This window comes from Neovison vison, chromosome 5 (genome assembly GCF_020171115.1).
Source record: "Neovison vison isolate M4711 chromosome 5, ASM_NN_V1, whole genome shotgun sequence".
Taxonomy (NCBI): Eukaryota; Metazoa; Chordata; class Mammalia; order Carnivora; family Mustelidae; genus Neogale; species Neogale vison.
This window is the reverse complement of record NC_058095.1, coordinates 98,938,225-98,956,457: the sequence shown is the minus strand read 5'-3', so window position 1 is coordinate 98,956,457 and position 18,233 is coordinate 98,938,225. Positions and strand designations below refer to the sequence as shown.

Here is an 18,233-nt window from a genome sequence, read left to right as displayed (position 1 = left end):
CACGTTATAATTTGTTTTCTAAAATATCTGGAGTCAAAGAATAAAATAAAATACTGTAGTGATTATAACTTAAAAAACATTTTTCTTTGCTAGAATAGAACTTACTGATAGACTAATCAGGCCTGCATGTGAACTAAGCTAATTACATAGATATTACACTAAATTTCAGAGTCTCAACTAAGAATTATGTTCAATATATTCAGAAGTTTGGCTAGAATTAAATTTCACAATAAAAGTTCATCAATTTTCCTACTCTATTTTTGACAACAAATATAAGTGAGTGTAAATTTCAAAAAAAAAAAAAACCCACCATTTTCTTGGTACACTGTATAGGAAAATACATAAAAGCCTCCTCAGAATACCACAGTATGTTCAGTAGTATGAGACAAAGGAAAAATTAATTTTTCCAAGTCTATTAACTCCACATTCTGATAATGGTAAGGAAATATAAACTAAAATTAAGACTTTATCATCATTTTTTGACAAAAAATATTGCTCTTCTTTCATGATTATGAAACTATGAGGAAAGCCAGACATATCAGTCACTACTATTTTTCTTAACAGACAAAATGAAACCATACCTGACTCTGAATTAAATTCTAAACAAACATTGTGTTTTGGATGGTTGACCAAAATGATCAACTTAAAATCACAAAGTGATTATGCAATTTGTAGCTGGATCCATGTTCTTTGCCTCTCTTCATTTTTTTTTTCTACAACTCTTGCTTTCACTAAAGACCAACTTATATAATATATAGAGAATAAAAGAAAGGGTTCAACTGACTAGTCATAGAAACACTAACTCTAAAAAATCAACAACAACAAAAATAATTCCTCTTTCCAAAACCAAAGATTGATCAAACTGAATACTAAGAAGTTTAAATTTTTCCCTGGGTACTAAAGTTAAAACCATTGTTCTAATTTATAGAAATTATTTTGTAGTTTATTTTCTATGCCACAAAAGACTTCTTAAATAGTCCAGGCAAAGCTAAAATTCCAAAAAGTCCTGCCTCTTCAATGAATATTAAGTTCAAGGTGTTCACTAATATTGCATGTGTATACATTTTTCCTTAAAGTTTCCACTGAAATGTTACTTACATTAATCTAAACTTTTCTTTTTTTTGGTTTATTTATTTATATTTTTAAAATAATTTTTAAAATATTTTAATAAACATATAATGTATTATTAGCCCCAAGGTTACAGGTCTGTGAATTGCCAGGTTTACACACTTTACAGCACTCACCATAGCACATATCCTCCCCAATATCCATAATCCCATCACCCTCTCCCAACCCCTCCTCCCCCCAGCAACCCTCAGTTTGTTTTGTGAGATTAAGAGTCACTTATGATTTGTCTCCCTCCCGATCGCACCTTGTTTCATTTATTCTTTTCCTACCCCAAACTGCCCACGTTGCATCTCCACTTCCTCCTATCAGGGAGAACATATGATAGTTGTCTTCTAATCTAAACTTTTCTTGCATGACAATACTACAACAGCAATACACAAATGTTACTCCTAATGGGAATTAGTATATTCATATGAGATCTCAGAGCAGAAAACAGACCACCAATATGCCAATCCTACTGGGATGGCAGACAAAAAGACTATACCATGTAAATCTTTGCCATCAAAATAAATCACCCATTATAAGTAAATTTGCCTCAAATATCCTATTTTAGAATTCTGAATATGGCAGATTATTTTATAAATGGGAAAATTACTCTATCATGACACAGTTCTGAATAAACAGTTTCAAAAAGAACTAAATGAAGGAAACATCAAAAGCCTCTTCTCCATCTAATGAGCTTTACACTTATTACTTATCCTAATTTTCACAAACTCCCTGTTAAATAAGCATAATTAACACCTTTTCATAATGAAGAAATTGTGAGGTCCTATCTAGTAAGTGGTAGAACCCAGATTAAAATACAGATTTATCTTGTGCCAAAATCCATATACTTTAATATTGAATCCTAACTCCAAAAAGATTAAGTCTGAATCTGACTGGTGATGGGAAACATGTTTGTTTTGATGAAAATGAGATTTCCATACTTATCTGTGATCTATACTTATACTGAGAAATGGGAAGGACATATTCCTAAGTCGAGCTTTGTATCATAATTTTTTTCAACAGAGAACTATAAAGAAAACCTAGCATTACCCTGTTTATGTGAACTGCTTATGACGTATGTGGGGAAAAAAAATCGTGTATTTCGGGGGGATCCATTTCTGTGTTTTTGTTCTGTTCCATCAACTAAGCCTCTCTAAGATACCACAGAGTCATGGTTACTGTGTGTAATATATAATGATTCTTTCAAAAGTGTTTTAGGTATCCCTTGTGAATTTTTTTAAAAATAGTTTTTTAACTACAAAAAGTTTTGGTAGGATTTTGAGAGGAACTGTGATACATCTAAGTATCAATTTGGGGGCAAGTGTTACCTTTATTACGTTGAGTCTCCAACCCATAAACATGGTATAGTCTCCATTTATTTAGACCATTTTTGATTGCTTTTACCCATCTTTTGCAGTTTTTGGAATACAAATATGATGTATTTAGTGTTATTTTTACAACTAAATATTTCATATTGAGCGATTACATATGGTACCATATTTTAAATTCCTGTATACACATGTTCATTGCTAGTAGAAATAAATACAACTAATGTTATTGTTCACCTTGGTAAAATGGAGAAAGACGACTACCTAGCATTCTACTTACCCTCTCAAAATTAATACAATTTCAACAATAGACATGTCAAATGCTACAAAAAATTAGCATGGCTTATGTGAAAAGTTACATATCTTCTAATAGAACATAATGACCACAATGTTCAATGAAATTGTTCTAAAAATTAAAATTCTAAATTTCTAAAATTTCTAAATTTCTAAAATTCTAAAAATTCAAGTTCTTGTTTAATAGGAAATAATGAGTTTATCTTAAGCCCTAACTATTGAATTTTCAATGGTCAGTAAATAATAGCTTTCCCACTAAAACATTATACTATGATATTTGCATTTTATCTGAGGATTATGCTCTACGTCAGAGGTCAGTAAACTATGACCCAGAAGTCACCCTACCCCACTGCCTGTTTTTATAAATAAAGCTTTATTGAGACAAATCCACACATTCTGTTATATAACTGTCTATGGTTGTTTTTGCAAAAAAGCAGAGTTGAGTAATTGAGACAGATACCATTATAGCCCACAAAACTGAAAATAGTTATCATCTGACACATACAGAAAAAGTTTGCCAGTCACAGCCATCCATCATTATTCATATTTATTCATTAAATACACCTCTGCATTATTCATAATGCATAAGTATTTTTAAAACTACACAAACCTAAACAAAATCATGAGATCACTCAAACATCAGTATCAAATGTTTCTAGGATTGAAATTATAATAGCATCTACATTACAGTGTTTCCTTTTGCTAACCTGTATGCTTCCTTTTTCATGTTTGGATTTTTACAGGTTAAATCTAAACCAAATGTTCTTTATATATTCAGTTCTAATTTTCTTCTTTATTTGATCTCATCTTTCCCAACTTTCTCCCTCTACTACATTACAATTTTTAGCACAAATATTACACAAGTAAGTAAAGAAAAACAATGCTCAGCAATCAGCACTAGTCATGGTTCTACTAGTATGAAATAGGACAAAACGTCTGGGTGTTTCTTTTAAGGAAGCAACTTATTCAAAGAACATAACCAGCTGTTGTATAACCAGGCATAGGTACAATCAGTTAATGAACCAAAATGACAGAAATCTAGAGATAGAAATGAAAAAAATTTTCTACACCTGAATTCCTAAATCTGTTAAGAATATTCTAGGCAAGGGCGCCTGGGTGGCTCAGTCAGTTAAGTGTGCGCCATAAGCTCAGGTCATGATCCCAGGTTCCTGGGATTGAGCCCCATGGAGGGCTCCCTGCTCAGTGTAGAGCCTGCTTCTCCCTCTCCCTCCCCCACCTCATGCTCTCCCTCACTCTTGAGTAAATAAATAAAATCTTTTCTAAAAAGGAATATTCTAAGCAACAAGTAGTTTCAAACTGTAAAATACAGTGGTCTAAACTGTAAAGGTAATAATTTTGGAAGTCAAACCTCAAAATGTCAGTATCTTTATTATATATTCATTACAAAATAAAAAATAAGTAAATTTGTGCAGTGAAATAGTATGTAAATCATAACATTTATGAACAATTTATTTGGTAATTTCCTATTATCTCTATCTTGATGGAGATCTTTTAGCTTAAAAAATTGGAAGATTATTTAGTAATATGAATATTTTAAGCCTATACAAATTTTAATACTACTAATTTTATATAGGAGTCATTTTCAGTTCTGCACTAAATTTTAAAACAATATTGTAAAATGATTTCAATTCAACCTTTTAAAATTTCTTGATAACAAATAATTATTTAGAAAATATTAAAAATTTTTATATGATGAAGAAAAATGTCAGGAGAAAATAATGATTTTTTTTCAGTTTTTAATGTGTAGAAGGGAAAAAGACCCTCCCCTGTTTTAATGTTAGAATGCATTTTGACAACAACTCTCGATTTACCTGAATTTGGGATAAATCACCAGGAGAAATCAGAGACTGAAGAGAAGGCATGGTAGGTACATTAATCTCACAGGATATCTACATTCTTCACATACCATCATCTATTTTTCTTCCAGGCTCATTTCCTTGCTTAGCTGCTAATTTCATTAAGGCCCTAATAATGACGATCCATTTACTGCTCTCCCTGTTGATCTACACTTTGTCAACTTTTTGAGTAAATTCATGGGTGAAATGAAAGTGTATGTGCCTGTGAGGAGGGAAAGATGTTGGGCATGCAATCTTTTGTTGCCAATCTTTAAATTTCAGTGATACTTCGGGGATGATGGCATTGAAAAAACTATAGAGAGAAAAGGAATCATGTAAGATAAGCTGGTTAATAATGTAATAAAACTAGAGATTAATTTGGAAACACTGCTGCACCAAGTAAAAGATATCTTAACAAAAAGGCCAGTTTCTCTGGTGAGAGTACTTTTTGGGCTCATGGATTAGTTTCCAGTATAGTGGCAGGAACACAATCAATACGCTAAACAGAGTTCTACATTCTTTCCTATCTGAGCAAGCAGTATGGAGTCTTTTTTTAATATATATATAAATCAGAAATTTTTTTGAACTACAACTAAAATATAAAGTTAACATTTACCTACTATATTTTAAACATATATAATTAATGTTAAATGCCTTTCAAACTTATTAATATATTTCCATGTTTTATCTAGAAAGACAGCTATACTTTTTAAATAAACGATGAACTAGAATTAAGTCAGATGTAAATGTTATTACAGTCCATATGTCCATAAAAAGTTGAGTTTTTTGAGGATTATGGAATTGTTCAGATAGCATAAAAATGGTATGTTATTTACATTTTTTTCTGAGATGCCTAAGTTTTAAATAAGAATTCATTAATTTGGCTCCCTTTTGGAAGCAATTTGCTAGCTTCAAGATTAAATCTCAGAGAATTAGAATGTAAAAGTTCCACATATAGTTTAAAATAATACTAAGTTTAGAAATAATATTTCAATTCACATGAGGTTTTGCATATCTAATGACTTTTTCTAAATTTAGATTCATGACTCTACTTATACAATAACCATGTGCTTGTATTTAGAATGTCAAGAGTAATAGAATAAAAATTTTAAGGTCACCATAATACGTATTTGAAGAAATAGGCAATATATAGAAAATAAAGTAAGTCACTTATAGTTATGGCTCTTCTTCAAAAGTATTCATCAAATCACCAGAGAAATGTTTCCATAAACACACATAGCTGAAACCCAACACTGACAAAAAGAAACGGGGAGAAGTTGCCTTAGGTGAATATGTCTCCTTAAAATCTATCCGTTTACAACAGAAAACACGGACAGGCTCTAGTCAGGTAATTACAAAATATACCACTAGATGGAAGCAAAGTACTTACAGTTGGTGATGTAGCCGCAGAGAGCAAAGGTAAAATTCCTCCACAAGCAATAATGATGTTGTCTACCATTTGGGAAATGAGGTGAATTGTGTTATGTACAAAAATAATATTTTCATTGCTATTGACAAAATCCATTACAGATTTTGTGGAATGGCTAAAAGAGCAGAAAAACAAAACATAAATGAACATTTTCTTAGCTTAAGAAGTTAGCTATAACATAAATAAAGTGAAAAATGTTGAAGAGCTAGGCAAATTTAAAATGGAATTATTAGAAAAGAAAATAATTTACAATTGAGATAGCATATTACCCAAAACTTAACATTCATCCCTGCAGAGTTTCTTTGTGTCCAAATGTATTAACTCATTAATGGGAGTTTCTGCTTTAAAAATAAGTGTGTTGACCAGATGTAGGTCAATGGATTTAAATTAGCTAAAGTTTATTTTCACAAAAGCTGGTTATTTTATGTTGAAATCAGTTCTCCTTATTTACCATCCTCAGGTTATCTAGAACAACTGGATAGTTAACCCCAAGTTTACCTTTCAGGGAGTTTCTGTTTATCACCAAATTGCAGCCCCACCTGTGACCAGCCATACTGAAAATGTGTACTGCTAGTCACAGAATTGACATGTTAGGGAAATATAAATAAATCAGTAAAAATTCAAGAACTTGCTGAATAAAAAAATGAAAAAGATCTTAAAGGTCAGCAGTGCAGCTTTTCCATACAAAACATGCAACTTAGATACCCAGAAAAATACACTGCTTTAGTTTGATGTCTGTCAAGAATATAAACAATTTTCTAATGGAAAAAAAGAGATTACTCCATGATCAATTGTTCTTTTTTGTTCAATTTTCTCAAATTTGGTCTGTTTTCCAATTTTGAAGTTTCACTCTTTCCCCAACATCCCACAAACAGCTGTAGGCGTGAAATGGTGTCCATGTGTCAAAGGGTTCGTCAAGGAAAGCTGCCAGTAGGTTTCTGTATTGATGCCAACAGCCAGTCCCGTCAACCAAAAGGTTCAGTTTTAGGAAAGACTGAAAAGAAAGCTCATCACCCTATTTTTATAGGAAATCAGTGGTATCTGGTATGCAGTGGCTACTCCAATGTTGGAAACAGGGCAAAGTGCTATAGGACTTAAAACACTGTGACAGATCCAGTCAAGAAGACCATGAAACCCAACTGAGGCCTCATTCACTCCAATGACTCAGCATTAGTTCACTAGGAGGGGGTGTGGCCACTTTCTTCTCCCTGTGTGTGAAGTCAAGTAATGTTCACGGTATTTGCAATAAGAAAAAGGCCTTCCATTGCTCATGATGCATCTTACTGACAGAAAAAATAATCAGTCATTCTTCTTTTCATATACAGGATAGTGGCAAGATGAGAGAACATGCTTGTCTAAGGATGCTTGGTTTGGGTTTGTTAAGGATAAATCCTCTAAAGACAAAGCATCAGCAACTGAATGGAATCCCAGATATCAGTTCATCTTTAGTGTAGCTGATACTCAATCTTCAGCATGATCAATTAAGCCAAATGATTCTCACTCCTTCCAATTGTAAACTATCATCTATGACATCTTAGGTGTCAAGATGTTTGCCCAATCCTAAAAATAAGTGCTATCTTTTAAAAAAAAAATTAATTAGGGGCACCTGGGTGGGTCAGTTTGTTAAGCATTTGCCTTCAGCTCAGGTTATGATCTCAGGGTCCTGGGATGGAGCCCTGCATCAGGCTCCCCACTCAGTGGGGAGTCCGCTTTTCTCCTTCCCCCTCTACCCCTCCCTGTACCTGACTGTGCACATGCTCTCTTTCTCTCTCAAATAAATAAAAATAAAATCTTTTAAAAAATTAAGTAAAGTTATGTTTGGGGAATTTTATGAGAGCTCATGAAAGAGAACAGACACACATGGTATCTGTGTGCATGTTATGTTTCCATCCTATGTTAAAGAAAGGAAAGTGGACTACCTTTCATTTGGGGACTACTAATATTGTAATTAGTAAGTTATAGTATACATCTCCACTGATAGTCATATTAATAGTAATGTATTTCATTGTATTCCAGTTTCCTTACTTAGTATCCCTAGGTAATTTAGCATATAACAATTCCAGCACTAGCAATGGAAAGACCATTGTTTTTATCACGTAAGTAGACTAAGGACAAACTAATAAAATTTAGAAGTAAAAACATTCTATGGCAGACACTGATTGTTTTCGATAATAGTTATTCCTTCTTCCCTACTAACACAATCTAGATTTTGTTCTATTGTTGAGCTAGATCAGGTATAGAAAAGGTTGGTCTTTCTCGTTAGTAGGTTACTAACCAGTATTGCTCTATATAAACCAGTCATTATAACCCCATTTCCCCTTTGCTGGTGATTCCCCTTTGTTGGCACATGAGAGCTAAGGGGGAGATTTCTTGAGGAGCTTCTTTTAGAAAAGAAGAAGAGGGGAAGTAAGGAGTGGGAAAGGGAAAAAGTAGAGGAAGAAAGAATAGAGAAGAAGGAAAAGAAAATGGGGAGAAGAAAAAAGAGGAGACAGAGGTGGAAGAGGGAGAGGGAAAAAAGGAAGAGGAGGAATGAAGAAAGGGATGAAGGAGGAAGAAGAGCCCCTGCCTTCTAGTTTGGGCAAGTTTCCTATGTTGAACTGGTGCTGGAAGATGAATTAGACACCTTGAATCTCAGAAGGAAAATTAAGAGAAGGAGAGAAGCCTCCTTCAGTCCAGAGAAGACCACGCTACTGACTGTTTAAGTCAATGACAGCAGAGTATTGTAACAGCTGTCAACTTCCTAATTTATGTGCATGCACATACAAATGATGTACTCTCATAACTGCTTAATTTGTTGCATATTTGCTATTAGAAAATTAACAGAAAGTGAGGCGAGGTAATGATTTAACTTACGCAGACTTTGTTTTCCTTAAATGATGATTTAATTTATGTAGACTGTTTCTTTAAGTGATTATATATGAAGTGATACTAACTACTTTAAGGGTAAAGGCTCTAAAAATAGATGCCATAAGGTGATCTAGATTTTATTTTAACACTACATGTTATAATCTTATTGCCAAGAATATATTTAGTATATGGTACTAATTTTAACAGAAAAAGAATAAAAATGTGGAAACAGCTTGTAACAAAAACTGAACCTTTCTATTGTTATTGTTAAATATTTTTTTAATGATTGTGTTTGTTTTTTTTTAAAGATTTTATTTATTTATTTGACAGAGATCGCAAGTAGGCAGAAAGGCAGGCAGAGAGAGAGCTGGGGAAAACGGGCTCCCTGCTGAGCAGAGAGCCTGATGTGGGGCTTGATCCCAGGACCCTGGGATCATGACCTGAGCTGAAGGCAGAAGCTTTAACCCACTGAGCCACCCAGGTGCCCTGTTAAGTCTCTTTTATATAGGCAATACCAGATTTCAAAATTTTGCTTTTTAATTGTCTAAAGCCTAAATTCTTGGATACCTTTTGATATGATCCCAAGGCCTTATAACCTTTGTGAAAATATTCATGTTTCTATATAAAATTTCAATGTTGCATTTTTAATAAGTTCAATTTTTGAGATTATTCAGTGATATAATTCCCTTATGGATCAACTGATGTCACTAATTTAAAATATTCATTTTCTTAAGTGAAAGCTGCCTTATTTAAGAAAAGAAATATTTCTACCTCCTCCAAACATGTACATCTGTTTCTAATGCAAATAGTAAGTCGGTGAGAAGTCGCTGGTGCATTGGAGACCATTTAAACTCAGGAATACGGAACATCGTAGTGCGTGGGCCTGGGCTGAACTGGCGCCGCTGTTCCTCAGTCATAGGCATTCCTCGAAATCCTAAATCGACACGGAGATCTCTGTCCTGCTGTGTAATAGACCGGCCCTGAACAGCCTAGAGAAAGACAAGGTGAACTTTTGTAGACTGTGAAAGAAATGTCTCGTCTCAAAAAGGAAACAGCAAGTATAGTCAAGTGAGTGAGTGAATAAAGATTTGCATATTACTTTTGTAAGTTAACATATTTTACATATATTAGTCATCTGGTGATTCCATGGACAGAAACCTTTTTGAGCCGAAGAGGCCACTTTGATTATTTTTATTTTGCTGTTTCAGAAATTAGGCAAGGCATTCAAAGACCTTAGTTCCAACACCAAGGTTCACATTGAAAACCAAGTCCTCTTTACTCCTATTTATGGAGTCTTCATATTAGACCACATTTCTTCCTTAGGAAAGAAAGCATATAATTCAAATTTAAATGTACTGGATATATGTCATCAACTAACTATAACTGGAAACACAAGATTAAAAAAAATATTACTTGAACCGATTCAAGTTAATACAAAGTCTATTTCATTCACAATACTTCAATTTAGAAAAACAGTACATCTATTTGATAAGTTAGAAAACCAGAAAATGCCTACAAACTCTACTTGAAAACCAGGCAAGCCTAGTGATTATCATGTTGAAAAACAATGCACCATGCTTTCCTTTCTTTAAAGTCTCCTAATGCAGTATTTTCACTCCCTTTCAGTTATCACTGTGGTACAACTGCCACAAAAAATGGAAAACAACATTCAACAAAAAAAATTAAAATACCCTTCCCATACATAGAATATATTTTTTGTTTGTTTTTGTTTTTATTTTCCAAACACCAAATATAATACTATTATTAGAGTACAAAGAAAGGTATGGTTTACTCTTTATAATTCTAATGGAAACATGTTAATTTTGTCTTTGAGGACATTAAAGGTGAGTGGAAAACCTGGAAAACCACCAAAAAAACAAATCATTAAGGGTTAAAGTATGTTTCAACTCTTAACCGTAAGGTAATTTAGTCTAGAAAATAAGGAAGTAGTCTTAAAACTCCGAGCTCCACAATTAAAATTCGTATCAGAAAACATCATCTATTTTTAGCTTTATTCTGGTGAGGCCAGAACTGCAGCACTAACATTTCCTCACTGCCAGACCTAAGTCTTTAGTTTTCTCATGACAGATTCCTAGCCATGTCGTTGTAAAGAAAATTCTCACTGCTAATAAAGCAAATTTTCTCAGCCAATTACCTACCTCACAGGGTGGTTGTGAGGATTAAATCTGAAAACATACAGCAAGCACAGTGCCTGGAACATAGTAGGCATTTGCTAAATAACAGTTCCCTTTTCCCTTCCCCTTCATTTATCAGTTCAATCTGGGCTCCAAGTCCTCTTTTCAGAACAAGGTTGGGCCTGAAGCTTAAAAGGTTAAAATTAATCAAGTATTCAGAATGAAGATCTTGAGTACAAAATGTGTAAATTTAGTCACAGAGTCATAAGATATCAGAATAGGTAAAGCCCTAAAAGGTCATATTTTAATAGAGTACAACCTCTTGTACTGTATAAGGAAATGCAGGCCCAGAGAGTTTCAGCCAAGTTACACAGACAAAACATGGCAGAGCTCGAAATACAATTCAGGTATCTTAAATGTCTCTACCGTACTATTTGACTCCATATATTACTACAATACCATAATTAAGTATAAACATGGTGTAACTGGTAAGAAATGACTCTTACTGCTGTAATGTTAACAACTTGTTACCTGTTCGATGCATTTTTAGAACTCATGTAGAATAACTCACTTGCGTTGTAGCAGTGGTCTGGATTTTTCGAATTTCCTTTCCTGATTCCTTGCCATCGTCAGATCTTTCAGTGTCTGAAATTATACTTCCAGCATCAATATTTGGTACAATTTTGCTACCAGATGACTCAGTTTCCAGAGTTGTAGCAGTCATTTCAGCATACTCTAACCCTTTGGAGGAAGACGCTAAGTCTCTTTCAGAAATACTGCTCATTCCATCTGATGTTGTATGGATTTTGAACTCTTTTTCTTCTATTATACTTGATGTACAGCTTAAATCTACACTACCAGTCATATGAGCAAGCAATCCAAGATCATCACTAACACCCAGATGTACTTGTGTATCCTGGATATTTGGAATAATGTGATTGCTAGAAAGTTCAGGAAGAAGTTTCTCCTCCTGTTTGGGTATTTTATCAAAGAGAAATGATGTACTACTATTAGGAAGTTCATCTTTCTCATCTGCTAATGTTATCAATGGACCATTATCCTTCTCTTCATTTTTTTTAATGATACCAACACTTCCATGTACATTGTTCTGGAGTTTTTCAACAGCAGCACTATACACATTATCCAGCAAGGATTCAACCTCCACAAGGGCACCATTTTCTCCACCGACTAAAGTCTCCGGTGATAAATCCATATCATCAAGTTTTACTTCTGTTGCTTCTACTTTCTCTGCTTTTATATCAACTAAAAGATCGTGCACTTCCACATGTACACCACTTCCTGGTCTATCTGAATTTCCAAGAATATCATCTGGCACTTTTGTTGACATGAGCAAGTCTCTAGTATCTGTGCTGACAGGATAATCTGTCTCACTTTCTGGACTCTGACTTTGTGAAAGATCTTCTATCTCTCGAATTTCCATTCCACCTTTTGCTCCTGTAGTCTGTGATGAAAGGCCAGAGATGGTGCTCACATTCCCTTTTTTCCCCTTTTTAATGTTTTCCTCCTCTTGTCTCTGATATTCTTCATACATTTTGGCTAGGTATTCCTTATGTGCTTCATAAGTGACCTTAGGAATAAGTGAAAAAATTAAGCATTTTATATACATACTGAGAAGAAAAAAAAAAGTAGAAATAAAGTTATGATAATAGAAAAAGTATCAAAATTTTAATATTTCAAATGTAGTACATATTAATTTTAAGATAAGTTCCATTAAGTAATTGGAAATATCATCAAAAATAGATATGACTTATTATATGACCTGTAAACTAGCAACATTAAACTTTTAAGTACAGCAATCTTTTCTCCTAGATTAAGTCTTTAAATGTTACCTAACCAATGTTACTCTAACCTACTATGTCAGTTGAACTCCTACATATTTGAGTTCAGCTAAAACAGAAAATCAGCTAATAATATATAATATCCAAAGTACTATTGCTATATCAATTTTCAGCATCTATTACTCACATGTGTCTATTTCCAACAACTAAGATTTTTTTTAAATCACATATCTATAAATATATACATTTTAAAATGTTAAAACATCACAATTTTATCTTTATATAAGCTACTTTAATTGGTTACTTTACATAGACTTGTTTAAAAATAATTACGATATATATTTTTTCACAAAAATGCAATGCTTTTTCTTATAAAATACTACTTTAAACTTTGTTAATGTAATGATAAAAGGTGCCAATATATTGTAATATGTAAGTTTTAACAGAAATAAAAAAGCTCTTCTAAAATTGAAAACAATAGGGGTGCCTGGGCAGCTCAGTCTGCCTCCAGCCTCAGGTCATGATCCTGGAGTCAAGAGCTCCAGCCCCTATGCAGGCTCCCTGTTCAGCAGGAGTCTGCTTTCCCCTCTCCTCTGTCCCTACCCCTGCTCATGCTTGTGCCCGCATGCTCATTCTTTCTCTCGCTCACTCTCAAATAAGTAAGTTTTTAAAAACTTAAAAATAAAATTGAAAAAAAGTTCAAAATCTTTCCTTATAGGTACACATTATACTGACTTATATTTAAATGAGAATGGGATTTTAGGTTGAGAGGGATCTTCCTTTGGAGATTATCTTGAAACCAAACCCCCTTTACTTTACAAAAGAGGAAATCAAGACCCAAAGTGGGGGCTGACAAACTATGACCCATGAACCAGATCTGCTTATTACCTGCTCAGTAAGTAAAGTTTTATGAGAACACAGCCATACTCAGTTTTCTACATACTGCTTATGGCTATTTTCACACTACACGGCAGAGTTAAACAGTTGCTTCAGAGGCTGTACAGCTCCCAAAACCCAAGATATTTACTATCTGTACATCTTAAAAACATTAAAAAATTTTTTTCTAATCCTTGCACAAAAAGACTAAATGCACTTTCTAAAGTCACAAAACTGAACTGTGGCCTAGACTTAGAGTAAAAGCCAAACTTCTAACACCCATGCTTTTTCTATGGCTCCACATAATGAGAAATGTTATAGAATATAAAGTGCACATAATTGTTTATTGTAAGCTACTACTCTTTCTTACCAAGATCAGATAACATTTAAAATATAGATATACAAATTCTTAGAATTAAAAAGAAAAGATAATGCCATTAAAAATACCATTAAGCTTAAATACTGAATTATGATTCACTTGGAAATAAAGGCAATTTTGACTACTTTTTAAAAGTCTTAAAACATATATTTCAGAGTATATTTCATGAAATATTCTTTTAAGAACCAATAGGTATGTTTTAGGTAAAAGAGCTATTGACTAAGACTCAAGCTCTAAAATAAAGGTGGGGTAATTTGTGGGGTCTAAAATTCCTAATTCATAAACCTGGGGTTTCAGTTAAATTATCTACAAAACATTTCATGCTCTAACAGTTTATAAACGGAGAGAAAATAAAACCAAAAACAAGAAAGAAAGGTGAGATAAAGGAATGGGCCATGAAGTAAACTGTCCACAAGATGGCACCAGGAGAGTGTTTACAGACATTCAAACTGCCCTGAAACACAGATGATACAAAATACTGAAACTCTTGTTACCTTGGAATGGGCTATTGAGAGCGTATCCACCCAGACTCTCCATCCTCCCCATTCATATTTTATTGCATGGTACAACAGAATTCGGAAGATATTGTAGACCATCTCGGTAATCTTCTGTTCCTCAGAATTTTTAGGATTGATATAGCCAAGAGAAAACATCCAATCTTGCCATACTGAACACTGCAATAAGCATCTAGTGGGGAAAAAACTCATTAAAAACATCTAATTTATATTAGAATTTACTATTTTGAAATTTAGATAGTGAAAATATGATCTGACCTAGATAAAGTAAGGTGCACAGTCATTCTGCACATTCTATTTTCTATACCTGGAAAGATTTCCTCCCATTTTTCTACCTGGAAAAATCCAAATTATCATTTCAAATTGGTTTCCTAACACTCCCAGTCAGATTTAGCTACTGTTTCTCTACTCCCCATCAAATGTACCACTCACAATGCACTTAATACATTATAAATTAATCACTGTTTTATTATCTTCCCCACTAACTTGTACCAAGACTATATACTAAGATAACCTGTGCAGCACAGTGCTTTATACATACTATTCAATAAGTATTCGTGAAATTAAAGACTCATGAAGCCACCATAGCCTTAGATTGTATCCCATGTCTTAGCTAACCAGCTCAAAAATGCATGACAACAATCAGTTATCAGAAAAAAATTGAGAGAAGCATAGATGAATATGAGCAAATACACCTTGATTACAATAGATAGGTATCACCAAAAGGAATGGTGAATTTTAAAAAAGGGATTGTGAAAATGTATATTTACAGACACAATTAAAATATAATACCCACATAATCACATAAAAATATAATAATGAATATAAATATAATGAATGTTGATTACATCAAAGAAACATAAAATGCCTTTTCTGATAATTACAATTATTTAGCGATATGGGAAAAATTTGAAAACATTTTTTGAAAGAGACTAAAAATAAAGGAGAGAATATCATTACAGAACAAAGTTTTGTTATGGTATTGAAACTGCTTACCTTCTATTTTCACGGCTGTTACTGAAAAGTTTTATCATGTCAGATAAAAATAAACGACGAACTTCCATCAGTTCTGGACTTGGTGTGGAATTTTTTAACAGAGTTGCCACCACCTTAAGAATCACTGTGAATGAACAATAACAACAAAAAAAGAAGTCAAGATTTATAACTGCACCATAACTTCCCCTTAAAAAGTTTTACTCATTTTCAACTTAGCCTTATGATAAGTGAGTTATAAGTATCATGAACTATGGCAATCAGCAGTTATGCAAAGTTTTGATTTAGTTTTCCGTGTTACCATGATACTATTGCATTACAATAAAGAATGATTGGCTAGCTTCAAAAAATAATAATTACAATAAAGAACATTTGGCCACTATCAAAAAATAAGAAATAAGTTTTGGTGAGGGATGTGGAGAAAAGGGAACTCTCATGCACTGTTGGTGAGAATGTAACTTGGTGCAGCCACTGTGAAACACAGTATGAAGGGTCCTCAAAAAATTAAAAATAGAATTATCTTATGATCCAATGATTCCACTACTGGGTACTGACCCAAAGAAGATGAAAACACTAATTCTAAAAGATGCATGTATCTCTGTTCACTACAATATTATTTATAATAGCCAAGATATGGTACCAATCTAAATGCCCATCAGCAGACAAAAAAGATGTATATACACACAATAGAATATTAGTCATTAAAAAGAATGAGATTTTGCCTTTCAACAACATGGATGGACTTACAGGGTACTACGCTAAGTGAAAAATGCCAAGTACCGTATGATTTCAATTACGTGTGGAATCTAAAAAAACAACAAACAGAAATGGATTCATAAATATACAAAACAAACTGGCAATTGTCAGTTGAGAGGAGGGTAGGGAGATGGGCAAATGAGAGGTGAAGGGAATTAAGCTGCATACTTCCAGTTACAAAGTAAGTCATAGGGCTGAAAAGTACAACATAGGAAATATAAGAAAAAAAAATGCTGTTTGCTCACTTGGATTCTGAATTTTCACTGTAGAATCTGGCTCTGGATGTGGTTTGTGTACAACTTGAGTACATACTTGCTCTGTCAAGATCTGAAAGACGAAGAATTTGAATTTCATTGAGAAAATAATTTAAAATCATTATTTCAAAATATACAAAGAATCTGCAAGAAATGTCAATTCTGTCAAAATCAAATGAAATCTTCTTCTAAAGTGTCTTCTAGTCATTCCACATCTTCTAAACTCTTTAACTCTTTAGTTTCCAAATTCTGTTTATTATGGATAAAGACAAAAAAGAACCAATATCTATAGTAGGAAGGATTAATTAGGAAATCCAAAAATTTATTCTGTTTGAAATACCTTCACAGTGTACTTCCTTAATATACTTAAACTATGAGTTGTAAACATTTGACTCTTTATGCCATCATTAATTTAAAAAAAACTTGGAAAATAAGTAAATTAAAAAAATAATGTATGAGCCTGGGTACTAACATCAAAATGAAGTGTGGGAGGGGAAAAATCTTTATTAAAAGTGTGGCCCATTGCCATTTACCCATGAATTTTTCTTTAAACTTTTTTCAAAAACAAAATGACAAAAAGTTGACCAAATCAAAAATAAAATTCTAAAACATTTTTAAAATTTTCCACTAAAATGCAGTCTCTATGAGTGCTGGAGGCTGTTAAATAATAAAACATGATAGACTGATAGGATTCTTATACATCTTTTTTACTATTATGTTCCTAGCAATCAGCACAGTGCCTGACACAGTGCCAGTACTCAAACATTTATGAAATTTAAGCATGGGTAACTGAATTATATATATATAATGAATATGTGACTCTACACTGTATTTTAGGCTTTATCTTGTACATACCTCTATTCCTGCATATATTAAAAAATCTAATGGGACTATACTTAATAAAGATGTAATTTTATATTAGTGATTTAATTTCCTGTTTAACTTAACATACTAAGTTCTGAATGAAACTTTTGGTTCACCCCAAGGCAAGGTAAAAAAAATCTGTGCATAAGCCATAAAAGTTAGTTGAGAGCCTAGTTGTACCTAACTATTTTGTAAAAGTTGGGGATGCAGAAAAGTAAATGAGCCAGAGATGATCCCATCTAATTAGAAAAAGACCATAACAACAGTGGCATTTTTCTGACCTTTCCGCTCAGAATTGAGAAAAAAGAAAAAAAGGAAGAAGATAAGAAACTGACTTATTACATATCAGGGATGTTTATCAAAAAAGTATTGACTTGAAATAAAAACTAACCTATTACTAAAATGATAAATATAGACCACAAGGACCTCCTTCACTCTCATGAAACACTTTGTTGTTAATACCAAACAGGGCCTCAGAATTTTCTCAACAGAGCACTACAGACATGCACTACTAATTAGATTGAACTGACACATGGGACAGAAATTTCTTTGAAAACCCAAAGAATCTGAAAATGCCAAAGAACATTCAGTGGTTGGTATATGCTTACAAGGTTTTCCCATTGATCTGCCCAAAAAAGCACTGGTGTGGACCTACAGCTGAGCAGACAAAATCCCTAAAATTCTGGTTATAGATACAAAATAACTGTAGACAAGCTTGGAAAAGACAAGGCCATACCCTTCCATGATAGAGAATAGTCAAAACTTCCTCACCCCAAAAAGAAGAAACCTCATTAT

The 18,233-nt window shown here is 33.2% G+C and overlaps 1 protein-coding gene across 9 annotated transcripts in view; it reads right to left on the bottom strand.

Annotated features, from left to right (window-relative positions):
• Positions 1–18,233, bottom strand: part of NBEA (neurobeachin) — a 667,980-nt gene that overhangs the window by 445,339 nt on the left and 204,408 nt on the right. For all 9 annotated transcript variants that reach the window (XM_044249587.1, XM_044249579.1, XM_044249580.1 and 6 more), the window contains 6 exons: positions 16,566–16,647; positions 15,568–15,691; positions 14,551–14,743; positions 11,574–12,590; positions 9,639–9,856; positions 5,982–6,135 (listed from right to left, as the gene is read on the bottom strand). In XM_044249587.1, coding sequence (XP_044105522.1) covers positions 5,982–6,135; positions 9,639–9,856; positions 11,574–12,590; positions 14,551–14,743; positions 15,568–15,691; positions 16,566–16,647 — 1,788 coding nt within the window. The remainder of the gene's footprint in view (positions 1–5,981; positions 6,136–9,638; positions 9,857–11,573; positions 12,591–14,550; positions 14,744–15,567; positions 15,692–16,565; positions 16,648–18,233) is intronic.